At 62.1% G+C, this 24686-nt stretch overlaps 1 protein-coding gene and 1 long non-coding RNA gene across 6 annotated transcripts in view; one reads left to right on the top strand and one right to left on the bottom strand.

Moving 5' to 3' along the window:
- XAB2 (XPA binding protein 2) overlaps positions 1 to 24686 on the top strand; it is a 40060-nt gene that overhangs the window by 378 nt on the left and 14996 nt on the right. The window contains exons 2-11 of one of the 4 annotated variants that reach the window (XM_071418527.1): positions 3229 to 3377; positions 6228 to 6351; positions 9378 to 9575; positions 12184 to 12318; positions 13580 to 13744; positions 15473 to 15617; positions 19696 to 19847; positions 21041 to 21061; positions 21867 to 21965; positions 24311 to 24442. In XM_071418527.1, coding sequence (XP_071274628.1) covers positions 3229 to 3377; positions 6228 to 6351; positions 9378 to 9575; positions 12184 to 12318; positions 13580 to 13744; positions 15473 to 15617; positions 19696 to 19847; positions 21041 to 21061; positions 21867 to 21965; positions 24311 to 24442 — 1320 coding nt within the window. Of the gene's footprint in view, positions 1 to 3228; positions 3378 to 6227; positions 6352 to 7156; positions 7179 to 9377; positions 9576 to 12183; positions 12319 to 13579; positions 13745 to 15472; positions 15618 to 19695; positions 19848 to 21040; positions 21062 to 21845; positions 21966 to 24310; positions 24443 to 24686 lie in introns of those variants that run through there. The other 3 variants (XM_071418528.1, XM_071418529.1, XM_071418530.1) reach the window with 3 other exon arrangements.
- LOC139585695 (uncharacterized) lies at positions 3437 to 4944 on the bottom strand. Of its 2 annotated transcripts, XR_011677203.1 has the most exons (5): positions 4902 to 4944; positions 4035 to 4116; positions 3677 to 3751; positions 3563 to 3584; positions 3437 to 3480 (listed from the first exon to the last, which is right to left on the bottom strand). It is a non-coding gene; the product is annotated as an uncharacterized lncRNA (long non-coding RNA). The 2 variants fall into 2 exon arrangements; XR_011677204.1 differs by lacking the exons at positions 4035 to 4116; positions 4902 to 4944 and having other exon boundaries at positions 3677 to 3759.

The raw sequence follows: 24686 nt of genomic DNA, 5'->3' as shown, positions 1-24686 counted from the left end.
TTTGTCACCCCCTGTCCCCTTCTGTCCATTCCTGTCACCTCCTGTCCTCTCCTTCCATTCTTGTCGCTTCCTGTCACCCTCTGTTCCCCTTTGTCACCTCCTGTCTCCTCTTGTCCAGCTCTATCACCTCCTGTCCCCCGTTGTCACCTCTTTTCCATTCCTGTCCCTTCCTGTCACATCTTGTCACCTCCTGTCCCCTCCTGTCCAGCTCTGCCATCTCCTGTCCCTTCCTGTCACCCCCTGTCCGCTCCTGTCACCTCCTCTCCCCTCCTGTCATCTCTTGTCCATTGCTGTCCCCATTGCTGTCTCCATCTGTGTCACCTCCTGTCCCCTCTTGTCACATTTTGTCACCTTCTGTCCTCTCCTGTCCTCTCCTGTCCCGCCCTGTCCCCATTTCTGATCCCATCCATGTCCCCTTCTGTCCCTTCCTGTCACCTCCTGTCCCATTTTTTCACCTCCTGTCCCCATCCCTCTCCCCTCCTGTCCTATCCCTGTCCCCTCTCATGTCCCCCTGTTCCCATGTCCCCGTCCCCATGTCCCCATTCCCTCTCCAGGCCCTTTGTCCCCAGCATTTCCCACCTCTGTGTCCCCAGCCCTGTCCCCATGTCCCAGTGCCACCCTGTCCCTGTCACCCCGGCTCTGTCCCGTCCTGCTGCTGCTCTGTGCTCGCTCCTTGTCCCTGTCCCCTCAGTGTCCCTGTCCCCATCCCTGTCCCCTTCCTGTCCTTGTTCCTATCCCTGTCCCCTCAGTGTCCCTGTCCCCATCCCTGTCCCCTTCCTGTCCCTGTTCCTATCGCTGTCCCCTCTCTGTCCCTGTCCCCTCAGTGTCCCTGTCCCCATCCCTGTCCCCTTCCTGTCCTTGTTCCTATCTCTGTCCCCTCCCTGTCCCTGTCCCCTCTCCTTCTGTCACTGCTGGCTTCTGTCCCTACCCTTCCCCCCATCCTGGTCCCTTTGTCCCCCTCTCCTGTCCCCTGCTGTCCCCTGTGTCCCCTGCTGTCCCCTGTGTCCCTGGCTGTCCCCTGTGTCCCTGGCTGTCCCCTGTGCCCTGTGCTGTGTCCCCTGGCTGTCCCCTGCTGTCCCCTGGCTGTCCCCTGGCTGTCCCCTGCTGTTCCCCATGTCCCTGCTGTCCCCTGGCTGTCCCCTGCTGTCCCCCGTGTCCCCTGTGTCCCCGGCTGTCCCCTGTCCCCTGTGCTGTGTCCCCTGTCCCTGTCTCTGTGTCCCACCAGGAGGATGAGCAGGCGCTGTCCCCTGTCCCCAGAGGTGTCCCCTGGCTGTCCCCATGTCCCCAATGTCCCCTTAGGAGGAGGAGGAGGAGGAGCTGTTCCCTGTCCCTGAGTGTCCCCAATGTCCCCTGAGTGTCCCCAATGTCCCCAATGCAGGAGGAAGAGGAGGTGCAGCACGAGGAGGAGCTGTCCCTGTGTGTGTCCCCTGAGTGTCCCCAATGTCCCCTGAGTGTCCCCAATGTCCCCTGAGTGTCCCCAATTGTCCCCTCAGGAGGAAGAGGAGGTGCAGCACGAGGAGGAGCTGTGCCTGTGTGTCCCCTGAGTGTCCCCAGTGTCCCCAATGTCCCCTGAGTGTCCCCAATGTCCCCAATGTCCCCATGCAGGAGGAAGAGGAGGTGCAGCACGAGGAGGAGCTGTCCCTGTGTGTGTCCCCAATGTCCCCTCAATGTCCCCAATGTCCCCAATGCAGGAGGAAGAGGAGGTGCAGCACGAGGAGGAGCTGTCCCTGTGTGTGTCCCCAATGTCCCCTCAATGTCCCCAATGTCCCCAATGCAGGAGGAAGAGGAGGTGCAGCAGGAGGCAGAGCTGTCCCTGTGTGTGTCCCCAGTGTCCCCAATGTCCCCATGCAGGAGGAAGGGGAGGTGCAGCACAAGGAGGAGCTGTCCCTGTGTGTGTCCCCTGAGTGTCCCCAATGTCCCCAATGTCCCCATGCAGGAGGAAGAGGAGGTGCAGCACGAGGAGGAGCTGTCCCTGTGTGTGTCCCCTGAGTGTCCCCAATGTCCCCAATTGTCCCCTCAGGAGGAAGAGGAGGTGCAGCACGAGGAGGAGCTGTCCCTGTGTGTGTCCCCTGAGTGTCCCCAATGTCCCCAATGCAGGAGGAAGAGGAGGTGCAGCACGAGGAGGAGCTGTCCCTGTGTGTGTCCCCAATGTCCCCTCAATGTCCCCAATGTCCCCATGCAGGAGGAAGGGGAGGTGCAGCACGAGGAGGAGCTGTCCCTGTGTGTGTCCCCTGAGTGTCCCCAATGTCCCCAATGTCCCCATGCAGGAGGAAGAGGAGGTGCAGCACGAGGAGGAGCTGTCCCTGTGTGTGTCCCCAATGTCCCCTGAGTGTCCCCAATGTCCCCAATGCAGGAGGAAGAGGAGGTGCAGCACGAGGAGGAGCTGTCCCTGTGTGTGTCCCCTGAGTGTCCCCAATGTCCCCTGAGTGTCCCCAATGTCCCCATACAGGAGGAAGAGGAGGTGCAGCACGAGGAGGAGCTGTCCCTGTGTGTGTCCCCAATGTCCCCTGAGTGTCCCCAATGTCCCCATGCAGGAGGAAGAGGAGGTGCAGCACAAGGAGGAGCTGTCCCTGTGTGTGTCCCCAATGTCCCCTGAGTGTCCCCAATGTCCCCATACAGGAGGAAGAGGAGGTGCAGCACGAGGAGGAGCTGTCCCTGTGTGTGTCCCCTGAGTGTCCCCAATGTCCCCAATGCAGGAGGAAGAGGAGGTGCAGCACGAGGAGGAGCTGTCCCTGTGTGTGTCCCCAATGTCCCCTCAATGTCCCCAATGTCCCCATGCAGGAGGAAGGGGAGGTGCAGCACGAGGAGGAGCTGTCCCTGTGTGTGTCCCCTGAGTGTCCCCAATGTCCCCAATGTCCCCATGCAGGAGGAAGAGGAGGTGCAGCACGAGGAGGAGCTGTCCCTGTGTGTGTCCCCAATGTCCCCTGAGTGTCCCCAATGTCCCCAATGCAGGAGGAAGAGGAGGTGCAGCACGAGGAGGAGCTGTCCCTGTGTGTGTCCCCTGAGTGTCCCCAATGTCCCCTGAGTGTCCCCAATGTCCCCATACAGGAGGAAGAGGAGGTGCAGCACGAGGAGGAGCTGTCCCTGTGTGTGTCCCCAATGTCCCCTGAGTGTCCCCAATGTCCCCATGCAGGAGGAAGAGGAGGTGCAGCACGAGGAGGAGCTGTCCCTGTGTGTGTCCCCAATGTCCCCTGAGTGTCCCCAATGTCCCCAATGTCCCCAATGCAGGAGGAAGAGGAGGTGCAGCACGAGGAGGAGCTGCTCCGGAACCCGTTCTCGGTGCGGGGGTGGCTCCGTTACGCCCAGGCCCGGCAGCGCGGGCCCCGCCCCCGCCTCAACCAAATCTACGAGAGAGCCCTGAGGGAGCTGCCGGGCAGGTAGGGGGGCATGGGCACACCTGGGCACACCTGGGGCACCTGGGATACACCTGGGCTACACCTGGGATACACCTGGGCTACACCTGGGATACACCTGAGGGAGCTGCCGGGCAGGTAGGGGGGCATGGGCACACCTGGGATACACCTGGGGGGGCATGGGCGCACCTGGGGGGGCGTGGGCATACCTGGGATACACCTGGGATACACCTGGGGGGGCATGGGATACATCTGGGCACACCTGGGATACACCTGAGGGAGCTGCCGGGCAGGTACGGGGGCGTGGGCACACCTGGGCACACCTGGGGCACCTGGGATACACCTGGGATACACCTGGGATACACCTGTTATACACCTGGGATACACCTGGGATACACCTGAGGGAGCTGCCGGGCAGGTACGGGGGCATGGGCACACCTGGGGGGGCGTGGGCATATCTGGGGGGGCATGGGCACACCTGGGGCACCTGGGCACACCTGGGATACACCTGGGATACACCTGAGAGCCCTGAGGGAGCTGCCGGGCAGGTACGGGGGCATGGGCACACCTGGGGGGGCATGGGCACACCTGGGCACACCTGGGATACACCTGGGCACACCTGGGATACACCTGGGATACACCTGAGGGAGCTGCCGGGCAGGTAGGGGGGCATGGGCACACCTGGGGCACCTGGGATACACCTGGGATACACCTGGGGCACCTGGGATACACCTGGGCTACACCTGGGATACACCTGAGGGAGCTGCCGGGCAGGTACAGGGGCATGGGCACACCTGGGGGGGCATGGGCACACCTGGGCACACCTGGGATACACTTGGGATACACCTGTTATACACTTGTTATACACCTGGGATACACCTGAGGGAGCTGCCGGGCAGGTACGGGGGCATGGGCACACCTGGGGGGGTGTGGGCATACCTGGGGGGGCATGGGCACACCTGGGGCACCTGGGCACACCTGGGATACACCTGGGATACACCTGAGAGCCCTGAGGGAGCTGCCGGGCAGGTACGGGGGCATGGGCACACCTGGGCACACCTGGGGCACCTGGGATACACCTGGGGTACACCTGAGGGAGCTGCCGGGCAGGTACGGGGGCATGGGCACACCTGGGGGGCATGGGCACACCTGGGCACACCTGGGCACACTTGGGATACACCTGGGCACGCCTGGGATACACGTGGGATACACCTGGGCACACCTGGGATACACCTGGGATACACCTGGGATACACCTGAGGGAGCTGCCGGGCAGGTACGGGGGCGTGGGCACACCTGGGCACACCTGGGGCACCTGGGATACACCTGGGATACACCTGGGATACACCTGTTATACACCTGGGATACACCTGGGATACACCTGAGGGAGCTGCCGGGCAGGTACGGGGGCATGGGCACACCTGGGGGGGCGTGGGCATATCTGGGGGGGCATGGGCACACCTGGGGCACCTGGGCACACCTGGGATACACCTGGGATACACCCGAGAGCCCTGAGGGAGCTGCCGGGCAGGTACGGGGGCATGGGCACACCTGGGCACACCTGGGATACACCTGGGCACACCTGGGATACACCTGGGATACACCTGAGGGAGCTGCCGGGCAGGTACGGGGGCATGGGCACACCTGGGGCACCTGGGATACACCTGGCACACCTGGGCACCAGAGGTGCACCTGGGAAGGCACAGGGACCTTTGGGGGCTCACCTGGGCACATTTGGGGCACACCTGGGGGGCTCAGGGACCTTTGGGGGCTCACCTGGGCACACCTGGGGGGCACAGGAGGGAGCACCTGAGTGCCCTGGTGGGGGCAGGTGGGGCCCTGCCGGGTCCCCTCATGGGGACAGGGACAGCCAGGTCCTCTCAGGTGACAGCAGGTGACAGGGGCTGGCACAGGTGACCGCAGTGACAGGATGGCACAGGTGATGGGGGTGACACAGGTGACACAGATGACAGAGTGGCCCAGGTGACAGGATGGCACAGGTGACACAAGTGACAGGATGGCACAGGTGATGGGGGTGACACAGGTGACACAGATGACAGGGTGGCACAGGTGATGGGGGTGACAGCGGTACCACAGGTTGGGGGGTGGCCCCAGTGACAGGGTTGGCACAGGTGACACAGGTGACAGGGTGGCCCAGGTGATGGGGGTGACACAGGTGACACAGGTGACAGGGTGGCCCCAGTGACAGGGTTGGCACAGGGGACAGGGCACTGGGGGTGGCACAGGTGACAGAGTTGTCCCCAGTGCCAGGTCACCCAAGGGACAGCTGTGTCACCTGTGTCACCTGTGTCACCTGTCCCCAGTTACAAGCTATGATACCAGTACCTGTGACAGGTGTGACAGGGGTGTCAGTGACACTGATGACAGGTGTGACAGGTGCCAGGTGTGACAGGTGTCAGGTGTGACAGGTGTCACTTGTGTCCCCAGTTACAAGCTATGATACCAGTACCTGTGACAGGTGTGACAGGGGTGTCAGTGACACTGATGACAGGTGTGACAGGTGCCAGGTGTGACAGGTGTCACCTGTCCCCAGTTACAAGCTGTGGTACCAGTACCTGTGACAAGGGTGACAGGTGTGACAGGGGTGTCAGTGACACTGATGACACCTGGGTCACCTGTGTCACCTGTGTCCCCAGTTACAAGCTGTGGTACCAGTACCTGTGACAGGTGTATTTGGGGTGTCAGTGACACTAATGACAGGTGTCTCACCTGTGTCACCTGTGTCACCTGTCCCCAGTTACAAGCTGTGGTACCAGCACCTGTGACAGGGGTGTCAGGGGTGTCAGTGACACTGATGACAGGTGTGACAGGTGTCAGGTGACACTAATGACACCTGTGTCACCTGTGTCCCCAGTTACAAGCTGTGGTACCAGTACTTGCGGCAGCGCCGGGCCCAGGTCAAAGGTCGCTGTCCCTCTGACCCCGCCTTCGAGGAGGCCAACGCCGTGCACGAGAGAGCGCTGGTGTTCATGCACAAGGTGGGCACACCTGGGGGGACACCTGGGGACACCTGGGGACATGGGGACAGCTGGGGACATGGGGGGACACCTGGGAACACCTGGGGACACCTGGGGATGTGAGGGGCCAACGCCGTCCATGAGAGAGCGCTGGTGTTCATGCACAAGGTGGGCACACCTGGGGACATGGGGGGACACCTGGGGATGTGAGGGGCCAATGCCATGCACGTGAGAGCGCTGGTGTTCATGCACAAGGTGGGCACACCTGGGGGGACACCTGGGGACACCTGGGAACATGGGGGGACACCTGGGGACATGGGACACCTGGGGATATGAGGGGCCAACGCTGTGCACGAGAGAGCGCTGGTGTTCATGCACAAGGTGGGCACACCTGGGGACACCTGGGGACATGGGGGGACACCTGGGGACATGGGGGAACACCTGAGGGGACACCTGGGGATGTGAAGGGCCAATGCCATGCACATGAGAGCGCTGGTGTTCATGCACAAGGTGGGGACACCGGGGACACCTGGGGACACCTGGGGATGTGAGGGGCCAGTGCCATGCACGAGAGAGCACTGGCGTTCATGCACAAGGTGGGCACACCTGGGGACATGGGGACAGCTGGAGACACCTGTGGGCATGGGGGGACACCTGGGGACATGGAGGGACACCTGGGGATGTGAGGGGCCAACACCGTCCATGAGAGAGCGCTGGTGTTCATGCACAAGGTGGGCACACCTGGGACACCTGGGGGGACACCTGGGGACATGGGACACCTGAGGGGACACCTGGGGATGTGAGGGGCCAATGCTGTGCGCGAGAGAGCGCTGGTGTTCATGCACAAGGTGGGCACACCTGGGGGGACATGGGACATCTGGGGGGACACCTGGGGGGACATTTGAGGACACCAGGGACACCTGGGGATGTGAGGGGACACTTGGGGACATAAGGGGACAGCTGGGTGGGTATGGAGACACCTGGGGGGACACCTGGTGACATGGGATGCTGGGGGACACCTGGGGACAGCTGGGTGGACATGGGGACACCTGGGGGACACCTGGGGACATGAGGGGACACCTGGGGGGACATGGGGGGACACCCGGGAATGTGGCGACACCTGGGGACATGGGACACCTGGGGGAGCACAACCGGTGACATCGGGACACCTGGGGACATGGGACACCTGGGGATATCGGGATACTCGGAGACAGCTGGGGACAGGGGGGCACCTGGGGGAACACACCTGGGGACACCTGGGTACCGATGGGGACACCTGGGGGACACCAGGGGACATGGGGGCCTCTGGGGGGACACTGGCGTGCAGGGAGGGACATGGGGACACGGCATGGGGACACAGAGGGGACGGGGGGACACGAGTGGCACATGGGGGACATGAGTGGGACACGGGGCAGGGAGAGGATGGGGACACAGGGGACATGGGGTGTGGGGACATGGGGACACGGGACATGGGGACATGGGTGGGACATAGGGACACGGGGCAGAGAGGTGACAGGGGCATAGAGGGGATGTGGGGACGGGAGTGGGACATGGGACACAGGGCAGGGAAGTGACAGGGACATAGAGGGGACATGGGACACAGGTGATGGGGACACAGGAGACGTGGGGACACGAGTGGGACGTGGGGACATGAGACACAGGCAATGGGGACACAGGACATGGACGTGAGTGGGACATGGGGACGCGGGCCAGGGAGGTGATGAGGACAGAGAGGGGACATTGGGACACGAGTGGGACACGAGGCAGGGAGGTGACAGGGACATAGAGGGGACATGGGGACAGGAGTGCCACATGGGACGCAGGTGATGGGGACAGAGGGGACATGGGGACATGAGTGGGACATGGGGACATGGGACACAGGCAGTGGGGACACAGAGGGGACATGGGGACACAGGGGTCATGGGGACACGAGTGGGACACGGGGCAGGGAGGTGACAGCGACATAGAGGGGACGTGGCACATGGGGACATGGCACACCACTGGTGGGCACACAGAGGGGACATGGGGACACGAGGGGGACACGGAGGCGACAAGCATGGGGGGGACACAGGGGACATGAGGAGCAGCGGTGACACGGGACATGGGACACGGGGGACACGAGGGGCAGTGGTGACACGGGCTTTGGGGACATGGGACACAGGGGACATGAGGGGCACAGGGGACATGAGGAGCAGCGGTGACATGGGACATGGGGCACGGGGGACACGGGAGGCACAGGGGACACGGGAGGCACAGGTGACAGAGGGTTAGGGGACATGGGGCACAGGAGACACAAGGGGCACAGGGGACACGGGCTTTGGGGACACAGGGGACACGAGGGGCAGGGGTGACACAGGGTTAGGGGACACAGGGGACACGGGACATGGGGACACAGGGAGGACACTGCCACCCTGGGGTGGCTCCAGCCTGTCCTGGACAGCAGATCACAGCTGAGCAGGGCGGGGGCGCTGCCAGCCACTGTGTCCCCAGTGTCCCCATGTCCCTGATGTCCCCAGTGTGCCCAGTGTCCCCGTGTCCCCCATGCTCCAATGTCCCCAATGACCCCAGTGTCTCCTATCCCCATGTCACAGTGTCCCCAATGACCCCAATGACCCCAATGTCCCCTCTCCCCACATCCCAGTGTCCCCCAGTGTCCCCAATATCCGCAATGTCCCTGATGTCCTCATGTCATGATGTCCCCAATGATGTCCCCTGTGTCCCCAGATGCCGCGGATCTGGCTGGATTACTGCCAGTTCCTGTCCCCAATGTCCCCAATGATGTCCCCAGTGATGTCCCCATTGGTGTCCCCTGTCCCCAGATGCCGCGGATCTGGCTGGATTACTGCCAGTTCCTGTCCCCAGTGATGTCCCCAGTGATGTCCCCAATGTCCCCTGTGTCCCCAGATGCCACGGATCTGGCTGGATTACTGCCAGTTCCTGTCCCCAATGTCCCCAATGTCCCCTGTGTCCCCAGATGCCGCGGATCTGGCTGGATTACTGCCAGTTCCTGTCCCCAATGATGTCCCCAATGTCCCCTGTGTCCCCAGATGCCGCGGATCTGGCTGGATTACTGCCAGTTCCTGGCCGAGCAGGGCCGGGTCACTCGCACTCGCCGCACCTTTGACCGGGCGCTGCGGGCGCTGCCCATCACGCAGCACCGGCGCCTCTGGCCGCCCTACCTGAGCTTCGTGCGCCGCCACCCCCTGCCCGAGACCGCCGTGCGCGTCTTCAGGAGGTTCCTCAAGGTATGGCACACCTGGGGGCACCTGGGGGCACCTGGGCACTCACCTGGGGGCACCTGGGCACACACACACACATGCACCCCCTGCCCGAGACTGCCGTGCGCGTCTTCAGGAGGTTCCTCAAGGTATGGGGCACCTGGGGGCACCTGGGCACACCTGGGCACTCACCTGGGCATGCACACACCTGGGCATGCACACACACACCCCCCCGCTGCCCGAGACCACCGTGCGCGTCTTCAGGAGGTTCCTCAAGGTATGGGGCACCTGGGGGCACCTGGGCACACACACACACCTGGGCACTCACACACCTGGGCACTCACCTGGGCACACACGCACCCGCTGCCCGAGACCCCCGTGCGCATCTTCTGTTGCTTCCTCAGAGTACCTGGGCACACCTGGGCACTCACCTGGGCACACACACACACTCCCCCGCTGCCCGAGACCCCCATGCGTGTCTTCAGGAGGTTCCTCAAGGTACCTGGGGGCACACCTGGGCACACCTGGGTACAGCTGGGGCTTTGGGGGCACTCACACACACACACCTGGGCAGACACACCCATGCCCACCCTCTGCCTGAGACTGCCGTGCGCGTCTTCTGACGCTTCCTCAAAGTACCTGGGCACACCTGGGGGCACAACTGGGCACTCACCTGGGCACGCACACACCTGGGCACACACACACACACACCCCCACTGCCCAAGACCGCCGTGCGCATGTTCAAGAGGTTCCTCAAGGTACCTGGGCACACCTGGGGGCACAACTGGGCACTCACCTGGGCACACCCGGGCATTCACCTGGGGGCATGGGGGCACACCTGGGCACGCACACACACCTGGGCATGCACACACACCTGGGCACACATACACACCTGGGCACACACACCTGGCACACACACACACCTGGACACTCACACACCTGGGCACACACACACACCTGGGCACACACACCTGGGCACACACACACACCTGGGCACACACACACACCTGGGCACACACACACACACCTGGGCACACACACACCTGGGCACACACACACACACCTGGGCACACACACACCTGGGCACACACACACCTGGGCATGCACACACACACCTGGGCACACGCACACACCTGGGCACATACACACACCTGGGCACACACACCTGGGCATGCACACACACACCTGGGCATGCACACACACACCTGGGCACACACACACACCTGGGCACACACACCTGGGCATGCACACACACCTGGGCACACACACATACCTGGGCACATACACACACCTGGGCACACACACACACCTGGGCACTCACACACCTGGGCACACACACACACACCTGGGCACACACACACACACCTGGGCACACACACCTGGGCACACACACACACACCTGGGCACACACACACACACACCTGGGCACACACACACACACACACACACACCTGGCACACACACACACCTGGGCACACACACACACACACCCCCACTGCCCGAGACCCCCATGTGTTTCTTCAGGAGGTTCCTCAAGGTACCTGGGCACACCTGGGCACTCACCTCTCACCTGGTGCCACACCTGGGGACAGGCACACAAGTGGCAGTGTCCCCTTGGGGTGATGGTTGGACACCTGGGTGTGCAGGTGACACTGACAGGTTCAGGTGACACTGAGGTCACACCTCTGTCCCCAGCTTGTCCCAAGGAGGTCAAGCAGTGAGGGGGGTTTCAGGTGGGGTTCAGGTGACACAGGTGGGGTTCAGGTGACACTCAGGTGACACACAGGTGACACAGAGGTGGCTTTGTCCCCAGCTGTGTCCCAAGGAGGCGGAGCAGTACAGGGGGGCTCAGGTGACACTCAGGTGACACAGGTGTGACACTCAGGTGACACTGTTGTCCCCAGCTGTGTCCCGAGGAGGCAGAGCAGTACGGGGCGGTTCAGGTGACACTCAGGTGACACTCAGGTGACACACAGGTGTCCCTCTGTCCCCAGCTGTGTCCCGAGGATGCGGAGCAGTACGGGGGGGCTCAGGTGGGGTTCAGGTGACACAGGTGACACTCAGGTGACACTCAGGTGTCCCTGTGTCCCCAGCTGTGTCCCGAGGAGGCGAAGCAGTACAGGGGGGTTCAGGTGGGGTTCAGGTGGGGTTCAGGTGACACACAGGTGGCTTTGTCCCCAGCTGTGTCCCGAGGAGGCGGAGCAGTACGGGGGGGTTCAGGTGGGGTTCAGGTGACACAGGTGACACTCAGGTGACACTCAGGTGACACTCAGGTGTCCCCATTGTCCCCAGCTGTGTCCCGAGGAGGCGGAGCAGTACGGGGGTACTCAGGTGACACTCAGGTGTCCCTCTGTCCCCATTGTCCCCAGCTGTGTCCCGAGGAGGCGGAGCAGTACGGGGGTGCTCAGGTGGGGTTCAGGTGACACTCAGGTGACACTCAGGTGTCCCTGTGTCCCCAGCTGTGTCCCGAGGAGGCGGAGCAGTACGGGGGGGCTCAGGTGACACACAGGTGACACACAGGTGGCTTTGTCCCCAGCTGTGTCCCGAGGAGGCAGAGCAGTACGGGGGGGTTCAGGTGGGGTTCAGGTGACACAGGTGACACTCAGGTGACACTCAGGTGTCCCTGTGTCCCCAGCTGTGTCCCGAGGAGGCGGAGCAGTACGTGTCCTACCTGCGCTCCGTGGGCCGCCTGGACGAGGCCGCGCAGGTCCTGGCCCGGCTGGTGAACGACGAGCGCTTCGTGTCCCGCCAGGGCAAATCCAACTACCAGGTGGGCACCGGGGGGGTACCTGGGGGGGGCACCTGGGGGCACCTGGGCACAACTGGGGGGCACCTGGGCACACCTGGGGGGGCACCAGGGAACACCTGGGGGGCACCGGGGGGCACCTGGGCACAACTGGGGGCACCTTGGGGGGCACCTGGGAGCACCTGGGGAGACATGGGGGTACCTGGGCGCACCTGGGGGCACCTGGGCACACCTGGGGGCACCTTGGGGGGCACCTGGGAGCACCTGGGGAGACATGGGGGTACCTGGGCACACCTGGGGGGGCACCTGGGCACACCTGCAAGCACCTGGGAGGCACCTGGGAACACCTGGAGGGCACCTGGGGGGCACCTGGGAGCATCTGGGGAGACATGGGGGTACCTGGGCACACGTGGGGGGGCACCTGGGCACACCTGCAAGCACCTGGGAGGCACCTGGGAACACCTGGAGGGCACCTGGGGGGCACCTGGGAGCATCTGGGGAGACATGGGGGTACCTGGGGGGTACCTGGGGGCACCTGAAGGGCATCTGGGGACATCTGGGGGGCACCTGGAATCACCTGGGGGATGCCTGGGGTGGGTACAGGGCACCTGGGGGGCACCTGGGGGTACCTGTGGCGGGCACCTGGGGGCATCTGGGGGTACCTGGGGGCAATGGGGAGTACCTAGGGGTACCTGGGGACAGGTGGGAGAAAGCCAGGGGCACCTGAATGGCACCTGGGGACACCTGGGGGTACCTGGGCACACCTGAGGGGCACTTGGGGATGGCACAGGGCACCTGGGGGCAGTGGGGGTACCTGGGCACACCTGGGAGGCACCCGGGGGCATCTGGGGGTACCTGGAGATGCTTGGGGGTAACCTGGGGACAGGTGGGGGGCACCTGGGGGACACCTGTGGCAGGAGCTGTGTGAGCTGCTGTCCCAGCACACTGGGCTGGATTTGGGGTGTATTTAGGATGGATTTGGGGCAATTTTGGGGCAGTTTTGGGGTTTCTCACACCCTGTTTTTGTCAGTTATGGCAGGAGCTGTGTGAGCTGCTGTCCCAGCACCCCGGGCTGGATTTGGGCTGGATTTGGGCTGGATTTGGGCTGGATTTGGGGTGGATTTAGGGTGGATTTGGGGCAGTTTTAGGGTGGATTTTTGGGGTTTTTAACCCTGTTTCTGTCAGTTATGGCAGGAGCTGTGTGAGCTGCTCTCCCAGCACCCTGGGCTGGATTTGGGGTGGATTTAGGGTGGATTTGGGGTTTCTCACACCCTGTTTGTGTCAGTTATGGCAGGAGCTGTGTGAGCTGCTCTCCCAGCACCCCGACCGCGTGCGCTCCCTGGACGCCGGGGGCATCATCCGGGGGGGCCTCACGCGCTTCACCGACCAGCGGGGCCGGCTCTGGGGGGCCCTGGCCGACTGCTACGTGCGCTGCGGGCACCTGGAGAAGGTGACGCACCTGGGGACACCTGGGGGGGACAGCTGGGGAGGGGACAGCTGGGGCAGAGTGACACACCTGGGGACACTGGGGGGACAGCTGGGACAGACTGACACGCCTGGGACAGACTGACACACCTGGGGACACTGGGGGGACAGCTGGGGGGACAGCTGGACAGAGTTACACACCTGGGGACACCTGGGGGGACAGCTGGGACAGACTGACACACCTGGGATGGACTGACAGACGTGGGACAGACTGACAGCCATGGGACAGACTGACACACCTGGAGAAGGTGACGCACCTGGGGACACCTGGAGACACCTGGGGGGACAGCTGGGCAGAGTGACACACCTGGGGACACCTGGGAGGACACCTGGGCAGACTGACAGCCATGGGACAGACTGACACACCTGGGACAGACTGACACGCCTGGGGACACCTGGGAGTGACACACCTGGACAGACTGACACAGATGGGACAGACTGACACACCAGGATAGACTGACACACCTGGGACAGACTGACACACCTGTCCCTGAGTGCCACTCCCTGTCCCCAGCTGCCATCCCAGTCCCTGTCCCCACTCAGGGCCACCTCTGTCCCATCCTCTGTCCCCAGCTCATCCCAGTCCATCCCAGTTCATCCCAGTTTATCCCAGCTCATCCCAGTCCCATCCCAGTCCCATCCCAGCTCATCCCAGTTTATCCCAGTTCATCCCAGCTCATCCCAGCTCATCCCAGTTTATCCCATTCCAGGCCCGGGATGTCCATGATGAGGCCGTGCACACTGTAATGACCCCATTAACCCTTTAACCCCCGCTTTTATCCCATTTTTACCCCGTTTTTATCCCGTGCAGATGGTGATGACCCCATTAACCCTTTAACCCCCATTTTTACCCCTTTTTTACCCCGTTCCAGGCCTGGGATGTCCATGATGAGGCCGTGCACACAATGATGACCCCATTAACCCTTTAACCCCCGTTTTTACCCCGTTTTTACCCCGTGCACACAATGATGACCCCATTAACCCTTTAAGCCCCGTTTTAATCCCGTTTTAATCCCATTTTTATCCCGTGCAGATGGTGATGACCCCATTAACCCTTTAACCCCAATATTTACCCCGTTTTTATCCCATTTTTACCCCGTTTTTACCCGGTTCCAGGCCCGGGATGTGTACAAGGAGGCCGTGCAGATGGTGATGACCCCATTAACCCTTTAACCCCCATTTTTATCCCATTTTTATCCTGTGCACACAGTAATGACCCCATTAACCCTTTAACCCCCGTTTTTATCCCTGTTTTTATCCCTGTTTTTATCCCATGCAGACGGTGATGACCCCATTAACCCTTTAACCCCCATTTTTACCCCTTTTTTACCCCATTCTAGGCCCGGGATGTGTACGAGGAGGCCATGCAGACGGTGATGGCCCCATTAACCCTTTAACCCCCGTTTTTGCCCCGTTCCAGGCCCGGGATGTGTACGAGGAGGCCGTGCACACAGTAATGACCCCATTAACCCTTTAACCCCCATTTTTACCCCATTTTTACCCCGTGTTTGCCCCGTTCCAGGCCCGGGATGTGTATGAGGAGGCCGTGCAGATGGTGATGACCCCATTAACCCTTTAACCCCCGTTTTTGCCCCGTTCCAGGCCCGGGATGTGTACGAGGAGGCCGTGCAGACAATGATGACCCCATTAACCCTTTAACCCCCATTTTTACCCCGTTTTTGCCCCGTTCCAGGCCCGGGATGTGTACGAGGAGGCCGTGCAGACGGTGATGACGGTTCGGGATTTCACGCAGGTGTTCGACAGCTACGCCCGCTTCGAGGAGAGCGTGATCGCCGCGCTGCTGGACACGCAGGCACAGCTGGGACAGGGCCAGGACGGTGAGAGGGACCCCAAAAATGGGGGGAAACCCCAAAAACAAGGCAAGAGACCCCAAAAATGGGCAGGGAAACCAAAATCGGGCAGGCACAGCTGGGACAGGGCCAGGACGGTGAGAGGGACCCCAAAAACGGGGGAGAAACCCCAAAAATGGGCAGGGAAAGCTGGGCCAGGGCCAGGATGGTGAGAAACACCCCAAAAATGGGGGAAAACCCCAAAAAACGGGGCAGGAGACCCCAAAAATGGGCAGGGAAACCAAAACAGGTAGGGCAACCCAAAAATGGGAGGGAATCCCAAAAATGGGGGAAACCCCAAAAACGGGCAGGGGACACCAAAATCAGGCAGGCACGGCTGGGCCAGGGCCAGGACAGTGAGAAAGGGACCCCAAAAATGGGGGAAAACCCCCAAAAACGAGGCAGGAGACCCCAAAAATGGGGAGGAGACACCAAAATGGGCAGGGCAACCCAAAAACGGGCAGGCACAGCTGGGACAAGGCCAGGATGGTGAGAAACACCCCAAAAATGGGCAGGGAACCCCAAAAATGGGTAGGCACAGCTGGGCCAGGGCCAGGACTGTGAGAAAGGGACCCCAAAAATGGGGGGAAACCCCAAAAAACGGGGCAGGAGACCCCAAAAATGGGCAGGGAAACCAAAAACGGGCGGGGAATCCCAGAACTGGGCAGGCACAGCTGGGACAGGGCCAGGATGGTGAGAGGGGACCCCAAAAATGGGGGAAAACCCCAAAAATGGGGGAAAACCCCCAAAAATGGGGGAAAACCCCCAAAAAACGGGGCAGGAGAACCCAAAAATGGGGGGGAAACCCTAAAACTGGGCAGGCACAGCTGGGACAGGGCCAGGATGGTGAGAAAGGGACCCCAAAAAACGGGGCAGGAGACCCCAAAAATGGGCAGGGGACATCAAAATGGGGAGGGGACACCAAAATGGGCAGGGCAACCCAAAAACGAGCAGGGAACCCCCAAAAACTGGGCAGGCACAGCTGGGACTGGGACAGGGCCAGGATGGTGAGAAACACCCCAAAAACGGGGGGGAAACCCCAAAAAATGAGGCAGGAGACCCCAAAAATGGGGGGGAAACCCTAAAACTGGGCAGGCACAGCTGGGCCAGGGCAAGGACAGTGAGAAACACCCCAAAAATGGGCAGGGAACCCCAGAAATGGGGGGGAAACCCTAAAAAACGGGCAGGGGACCCCAAAAATGAGCAGGGAAACCAAAATCGGGCAAGCACAGCTGGGCCAGGGCCAGGACGGTGAGAGGGGACCCAAAAACAGGCAGGGAACCCCAAAAATGGGCAGGGCACCCCAAAAATGGGGGAAAAACCCCAAAAATGGGCAGGCACAGCTGGGACAGTGCCAGGACGGTGAGAAACACCCCAAAAATGGGGGAAAACCCCAAAAAAACGGGGCAGGAGAACCCAAAAATGGGCAGGGAAACAAAAAACGGGCAGGCACAGCTGGGACAGGGCCAGGACGTTGGGAAAGGGACCCCAAAAATGGGGGAAAATCCCAAAAAACGGGGCAGGAGAACCCAAAAATGGGCAGGGAAACCAAAAACGGGCGGGGAAAGCTGGGCCAGCGGCAGGACGGTGAGAGGGACCCCAAAAATGGGCAAGGAACCCCAAAAATGGGGGAAAACCCCAAAAATGGGCAGGGAAAGCTGGGACAGGGCCAGGACGGTGAGAGAGGGACCCCAAAAATGGGGGGAAACCCCAAAAAACAGCAGGGAACCCAAAAATGGGCAGGGAATCCCAAAACTGGGCAGGCACAGCTGGGACAGGGCCAGGACATTGAGAGCGTCCCCAAAACTGCAGGGAGGACCTCAAAATTTGGCAGGGAACCCCCAAAATGGGCAGGGAACCCCAAAAATGGGCAGGGAATCCCAAACTGGGTGGAAACCCTAAAAACAGGCAGGCACAGCTGGGACAGGGCCAGGATGGTGAGAGGGACCCCAAAAATGAGCAAGGAACCCCAAAAAACAGGCAGGGGACCCCAGAAGTGGGCAGGGAATCTGAAAACGGGCAGGGCACCCCAAAAATGGGCAGGGAACCCCAAATCTGGGCAGGGAACCCCAAAACCAGGGAGGATCCCATAAACGGGCGTGGGACCCCAAAACTGGGCAGGGAACCCCAAAACTGGGCAGGGAACCTCAAAACCGGGCAGGGCACCCCAAAACCGGGCAGGGCACCCCAAAACTGTGGGGGGCACCCCAAAACTGTGGGGGGCGCCCCAAAACCGGGCAGGGCACCCCAAAACCGCGGGGTCACCCCTGTGCCCGGGGTGTTCCCATGTCCTCGTGTCCTCTGCGTCCCTTGTCACCCCTGTGTCCCCTGACCCTGTGTGACCCCTGTGACCCTGCGTGTCCCCTGTCACCCCTGTGACCCTGTGTCACCTTGTGTCACCATGTGTCACCCTCTGTCACTCTGTGTCACCCTGCGTGTCCCTTGTCACCCCTGTGACCCTGTGGCACCGTGTGTCACCATGTGTGACCTCTGTGACCCTGTGTCACTCTGTGTCACCATGTGTGACCCCTGTGACCCTCTGTCACCATGTGTCACCCCTGTGGCCCCTGAGTGTGACCCCTGTGACCCTGCGTGTCCCTTGTCACCCCTGTGTCACTCTGTGTCACCATGTGTGACCCTGTGTCACCATGTGTGACCCCTGTGACCCTCTGTCACTCTGTGTCACCCTGTGTCACCCCTGTGACCCTGTGTCACCATGTGTGACCCCTGTGACCCTCTGTCACTCTGTGTCACCCTGTGTGACCCTCTGTCACTCTGTCACTCTGTGTCACCCTGTGTCACCTCTCTGTCCCTCTGTCCCAACAGAGGAGCTGGAGCTGGAGCTGGGGCTGGTGGTGCTGTGCCCACGGTGTCCCTGTGTCTGTCCCCATGTCCCCTGTCAACCTTGTGACCCCACCACCCTGTGTCACCCTGTGTCACTCTGTATGACCCCTGTGTCATTCTGTGTCACCTGTCTGTCCCCTTGTCCCCGCAGAGGAGGTGGAGCTGGAGCTGCGCCTGGCCTGCTTCGAGCGGCTGATGGCGCTGTCCCTGTGTCCCCATGTCCCTGTGTCACTCTATGACCCCTCTGTGTCACCTGTCTGTCCCCGCAGAGGAGGTGGAGCTGGAGCTGGAGCTGTGCCTGGCCCGCTTCGAGCGGCTGTGTCCCCATGTCCCTGTGTCCCCATGTCCCTGTGTCACTCTGTATGACCCCTCTGTCACTCTGTGTCACCTCTCTGTCCCTCTGTCCCCGCAGAGGAGGCGGAGCTGAAGCTGTGCCTGGCCCGCTTCAAGCGGCTGATGGCGCTGTGCCTGTGTGACCCTGTGACCCCTGTCACTGTGTGTCCCCATGTCCCCTGACTCTGTGTGACCCTGTGTCATCTGTCTGTCCCTTGTCCCCGCAGAGGAGGTGGAGCTGGAGCTGTGCCTGGCCCGCTTTGAGTGGCTGATGGCGCTGTGCCCACACTGTCCCTGTGTCCCCTGTGACCCTGTGTGACCCCTGTGTGACCCCTGTGACCCTGTGTGACCCTGTGTCACTCTGTGTCACCTGTCTGTCCCTCTGTCCCCGCAGAGGAGGTGGAGCTGGAGCTGTGCCTGGCCCACTTCGAGCAGCTGATGGCGCTGTGCCCACGCTGTCCCTGTGTCCCCATGTCCCCTGACCCTGTGTGTCCCCTGTCACTGTGTATGACCCCTCTGTCACTCTGTGTCACTCTGTGTCACCTCTCTGACCCCGTGTCCCCCCTGTCCCCGCAGAGGAGGTGGAGCTGGAGCTGCGCCTGGCCCAGTTTGAGTGGCTCTGCCCACGCTGTCCCTGTGTCCCCTGTCACTCTATGACCCCTGTGTCACTCTGTGTCACCCTGTGTCACTCTGTGTCACCTGTCTGTCCCCTGTCCCCGCAGAGGAGGTGGAGCTGGAGCTGCGCCTGGCCCAGTTTGAGTGGCTCTGCCCACGCTGTCCCTGTGTCCCCTGACCTTGTGTGACCCTGTGACCCCTGTCACTGTGTGTCCCCATGTCCCCTGACTCTGTATGACCCTGTGTCACCTGTCTGTCCCCTCTGTCCCCGCAGAGGAGGTGGAGCTGGAGCTGCGCCTGGCCCGCTTTGAGCGGCTGATGGCGCGGCGGCCGCTGCTGCTCAACAGCGTGCTGCTGCGCCAGAACCCCCACAACGTGCACGAGTGGCACAAGAGGGTGGCCCTGCACCAGGGACAGCCCGACAAGGTCAGGGGACACCGGGGGACACGGGGGGGACACTGGGGGGGACACCGGGGGGTTATGGGGTGCGTGGTTTGGGGGGTCGGGTGCTGGCATCACGGTGATTGTGCTGTATCCTGGCTGTCGCTGTGTCCCCCCTGTCCTCCTGTGTCCCCCTGTGTCCCCAATGCCCCCCCCAATGTTCCCCCATGTCCCCCGTGTCCCCAATGTCCCCCCCCATGTCCCCAATGACTTTGTGTCCCCAATGTTCCCCCATGTCCCCAATGTTCCCCCGTGTCCCCAGTGTTCCCCAATGTCCCCAGTGTCCCCACTGTCCCCTGCTGTCCCCAATCTCTCCAATGTCCCCACTTTCCCCAATGTCCCCATATCTCCTGCTGTCCTCTGGCTGTCCCCATTGTCCCTTGGCTGTCGCCATTGTCCCCAGCGTCCCCATGTCCCCTCTGTCCTCTGGCTGTCCCCACTGTCCCCAGTGTCCCAACATCCCCAATGTCCCAACGGTCCCCACTGTTCCCTCACTGTCCCCAATCTCTCCAATGTCCCCTGACTGTCCCCTGGCTGTCCCCTGCTATCCCCAATGTCCCCTGTGTCCCCCTGTCCATCCCAGATCATCCAGACGTTCACAGAGGATCCCCAGCACACCCCCTGACTGTCCCCAATGTCCCCTGACTCTCCCCCTGTCCCCTGGCTGTCCCCTGACTGTCCCCTGACTGTCCCCCTGTCCCTGGCTGTCCCCAGTGTCCCCTGACTGTCCGTTTGTCCCCCTGTCCGTCCCAGATAATCCAGACGTTCACGGAGGCCGTGCGCACCGTGGATCCCCAGTGTCCCCTGACTGTCCCCAGTGTCCCCAATGTCCCCATGTCCACCCAGATCATCCAGACATTCACGGAGGCCGTGCGCATCGTGGATCCCCAATGTCCCCTGACTCTCCCCCTGTCCCTGACTGTCCCCAATGTCCCCTGATGTCCCCAATGTCCCCTGGCTGTCCCCAATGCCCCCTGATGTCCCCAATGTCCCCATGTCCATCCCAGATCATCCAGACGTTCACGGAGGCCGTGCGCACCGTGGATCCCCAGCGCGCCCCCTGACTCTCCCCAGTGTCCCCTGACTGTCCCCCTGTCCCTGACTGTCCCCCTGTCCCCTGACTCTCCCCAGTGTCCCCAATGTCCCCAGTGTCCCCAATGTCCCCGTGTCCATCCCAGATCATCCAGACGTTCACGGAGGCTGTGCACACCGTGGATCCCCAATGTCCCCTGGCTGTCCCCCTGTCCCTGACTGTCCCTAATGTCCCCTGATGTCCCCAATGTCCCCTGGCTGTCCCCAATGCCCCCTGATGTCCCCAATGTCCCCGTGTCCATCCCAGATCATCCAGACATTCACGGAGGCCATGCGCACCGTGGATCCCCGCGCGCCCCCTGACTGTCCCCATGTCCCGTGGCTGTCCCCAATGTCCCCAATGTCCCCTGATGTCCCCAATGTCCCTGACTGTCCCCCTGTCCCCTGACTGTCCCCTGGCTGTCCCCAATGTCCCCAGTGTCCCCTGATGTCCCCAATGTCCCCAATGTCCCCTGGCTGTCCCCAGTGTCCCCTGATGTCCCCAATGTCCCCCTGTCCATCCCAGATCATCCAGATGTTCACGGAGGCCGTGTGCACCGTGGATCCCCAGAGTGCCCCCGGCTGTCCCCCTGTCCCTGACTGTCCCCAATGTCCCCTGACTGTCCCCTGGCTGTCCCCAGTGTCCCCAATGTCCCCTGACTGTCCCCAATGTCCCCTGACTGTCCCCAGTGTCCCCTGACTGTCTCCAGTGTCCCCTGACTGTCCGTTTGTCCCCCTGTCCATCCCAGATCATCCAGACATTCACAGAGGCCGTGTGCACCGTGGATCCCCAGAGTGCCCCCGGCTGTCCCCCTGTCCCTGACTGTCCCCAATGTCCCCTGACTGTCCCCTGGCTGTCCCCAGTGTCCCCAGTGTCCCCTGATGTCCCCAATGTCCCCCTGTCCATCCCAGATCATCCAGACATTCACAGAGGCCGTGCGCACCGTGGATCCCCAGCGCGCCACCGGCCGCCCCCACGAGCTCTGGGTGGCCTTCGCGCGATTCTACGAGGACAACGGGCAGCTGGACGACGTGAGCTGGGGATCCCCCAAAACCCACCCGGGGGGCGCCCCAAAACCTGCATGGGACCCCTGAACCCCGAGGGACACCCCCAGACCCACCTGGGACTCCCAAACCCTGAGGGACACCAAAATCCTGAGGGACACCCCCAAAATCTGCCTGGGACCCCTGAACCCCAAGGGACCCCCAAACCTGGGGGCCCCCTAAACCTGAGGGACATCCCCAAAATCTGCCTGCGACTCCCAGATCCTGAGGGACACCCCCAAATCCTGCATGGGACCCCCAAATCCTGAAGGACCCCCAAACCTGGGGGACACCAAATCCTGAGGGACTCCCCAAACCTGGGAGACACCCCCAGACCCACCTGGGACCCCCATATCCTGTGGGACACCCCCAAAACATCCTGGGACATCTGAACCCCGAGGGACACCCAAATCTGAGGGATGCCCCTAACCTGGGGACACCCCAAATCCTGAAGGGCCCTGAACTCTGAGGGACACCCCCAAAACCCACCTGGGGGGCACCCAAATCCTGCATGGGACCCCCGAACCCTGAGGGACACCCCCAGGCCTGTCTGTGCCCCCCAGGCCTGCCCCCTCCTGTGCCCCCATGTCCACAGTGTCCCCAGGCCAGCTCCATCCTGTCCCTGTCCCAGTGTCCCCAATTATGTCCCCAGTATCCCCAGTGGTGTCCCCAGGCCAGGTCCATCCTGTCCCATGTCCCCAATGGTGTCCCCACTGTCCCCAGGCCAGGTCCATCCTGTCCCGTGTCCCCAATGGTGTCCCCACTGTCCCCAGGCCAGGTCCATCCTGTCCGGGCCATCCGGGTGCAGTTCCTGTCCATGTCCCCAATGGTGTCCCTAGGCCAGGTCCATTCTGTCCCAGTGTCCCCATGGTGTTATCAATGTCCCCAAGGTGTCCCCAGGCCAGGTCCATTCTGTCCCAGTGTCCCCAATGGTGTCCCCAGGCCAGGTCCATCCTGTCCCCAATGATGTCCCCAATGATGTCCCCAGGCCAGGTCTATCCTGTCCCAGTGTCCCCAATGTCCCCAGTGTCCCCAGGCCAGGTCCATCCTGTCCCCAGTGATGTCCCCAATGATGTCCCCACTGTCCCCAGGCCAGGTCTATCCTGTCCCAATGGTGTCCCCAGTGTCCTCAGGCCAGGTCCATCCTGTCCTGGGCCACCTGGGTGCAGTTCCTGTCCCTGTCCCAGTGTCCCCAATGTCCCCAGTGGTGTCCCCAGGCCAGGTCCATCCTGTCCTGGGCCACCCGGGTGTGGTTCCTGTCTCTGTCCCAATGTCCCCAGTGTCCCAATGGTGTCCCCAATGTCCCTGTCCCTGTCCCCAGGTCAGGTCCATCCTGTCCCTGTCCCAGTGTCCCCAGGCCAGGTCCATCCTGTCCCCATTGATGTCCCAATGGTGTCCCCAGGCCAGGTCTATCCTGTCCCAGTGTCCCCAATGTCCCCAGTGTCCCCAGGCCAGGTCCATCCTGTCCCCAATGATGTCCCCAATGATGTCCCCACTGTCCCCAGGCCAGGTCTATCCTGTCCCAATGGTGTCCCCAATGTCCTCAGGCCAGGTCCATCCTGTCCTGGGCCACCCAGGTGCAGTTCCTGTTCATGTCCCCATTGTCCCCAATGTCCCAATGGTGTCCCCAGGCCAGGTCCATTCTGTCCCGGTGTCCCCAATGTCCCAGTGGTGTTATCAATGTCCCCAAGGTGTCCCCAGACCAGGTCCATCCTGTCCCAGTGTCCCCAATGGTGTCCCCAGGCCAGGTCCATCCTGTCCCGAGCCACCCGGTTGCGGTTCCTGTCCCTGTCCCAGTGTCCCCAGTATCCCCAATGGTGTCCCCAATGTTGTCCCCACTGTCCCCAGGCCAGGTCCATCCTGTCCCCAGTGATGTCTCCAATGTCCCCAATGGTGTCCCCAGGCCAGGTCCATCCTGTCCTGGGCCACCCGGGTGCGGTTCCTGTCCCTGTCCCAGTGTCCCCAGTGTCCCAATGGTGTCCCCAACGTCCCCAATGTTGTCCCCAGGCCAGGTCCATCCTGTCCCGGGCCACCCGGGTGTGGTTCCTGTCCCTGTCCCAGTGTCCCCAGTGTCCCCAATGGTGTCCCCAATGTTGTCCCCACTGTCCCCAGGCCAGGTCCATCCTGTCCCGGGCCACCCGGGTGCGGTTCCTGTCCCTGTCCCTGTCCCAGTGGTGTCCCCAATGGTGTCCCCAATGGTGTCCCCAATGTCCCCAATGGTGTCCCCAGGCCAGGTCCATCCTGTCCCGGGCCACCCGGGTGCGGTTCCTGTCCCTATCCCAGTGTCCCCAGTGTCCCAATGGTGTCCCCACTGTTGTCCCCACTGTCCCCAGGCCAGGTCCATCCTGTCCCGGGCCACCCGGGTGCGGTTCCGCCGTGTCGAGGACCTCGCCGCCGTCTGGTGCGAGTTTGGGGAGCTGGAGCTGCGCCACCAGCGCCACCAGGAGGCGCTCGCCGTGCTGAGGGTGAGGGCACCCCAAAAACAGGGCACCCCGAAAATGGGGGCACCCCAAAAACAGGGCACCCCAAATAGCAGGAAACTCCAAAACATGGGCACCCCGAAAATGGGGGACCTCAAAAATTGGGAATCCAAAAACAGGGCACCCCGAAAATGGGGGAACCCTGAAAATGAGGAACTCAAATACAGGGCACCCCCAAAATGGGGGGACCCCAAAAACAGGGCACCCCAAAAATGGGGAACCCTGAAAA

This window comes from Agelaius tricolor, unplaced genomic scaffold (assembly GCF_023055355.1).
Source record: "Agelaius tricolor isolate 1412-34295 unplaced genomic scaffold, bAgeTri1.0.p SCAF_88, whole genome shotgun sequence".
Classification (NCBI taxonomy): Eukaryota; Metazoa; Chordata; class Aves; order Passeriformes; family Icteridae; genus Agelaius; species Agelaius tricolor.
The sequence above is the reverse complement of the archived record's forward strand: the minus strand, read 5'-3'. Positions and strand labels throughout refer to the sequence as shown.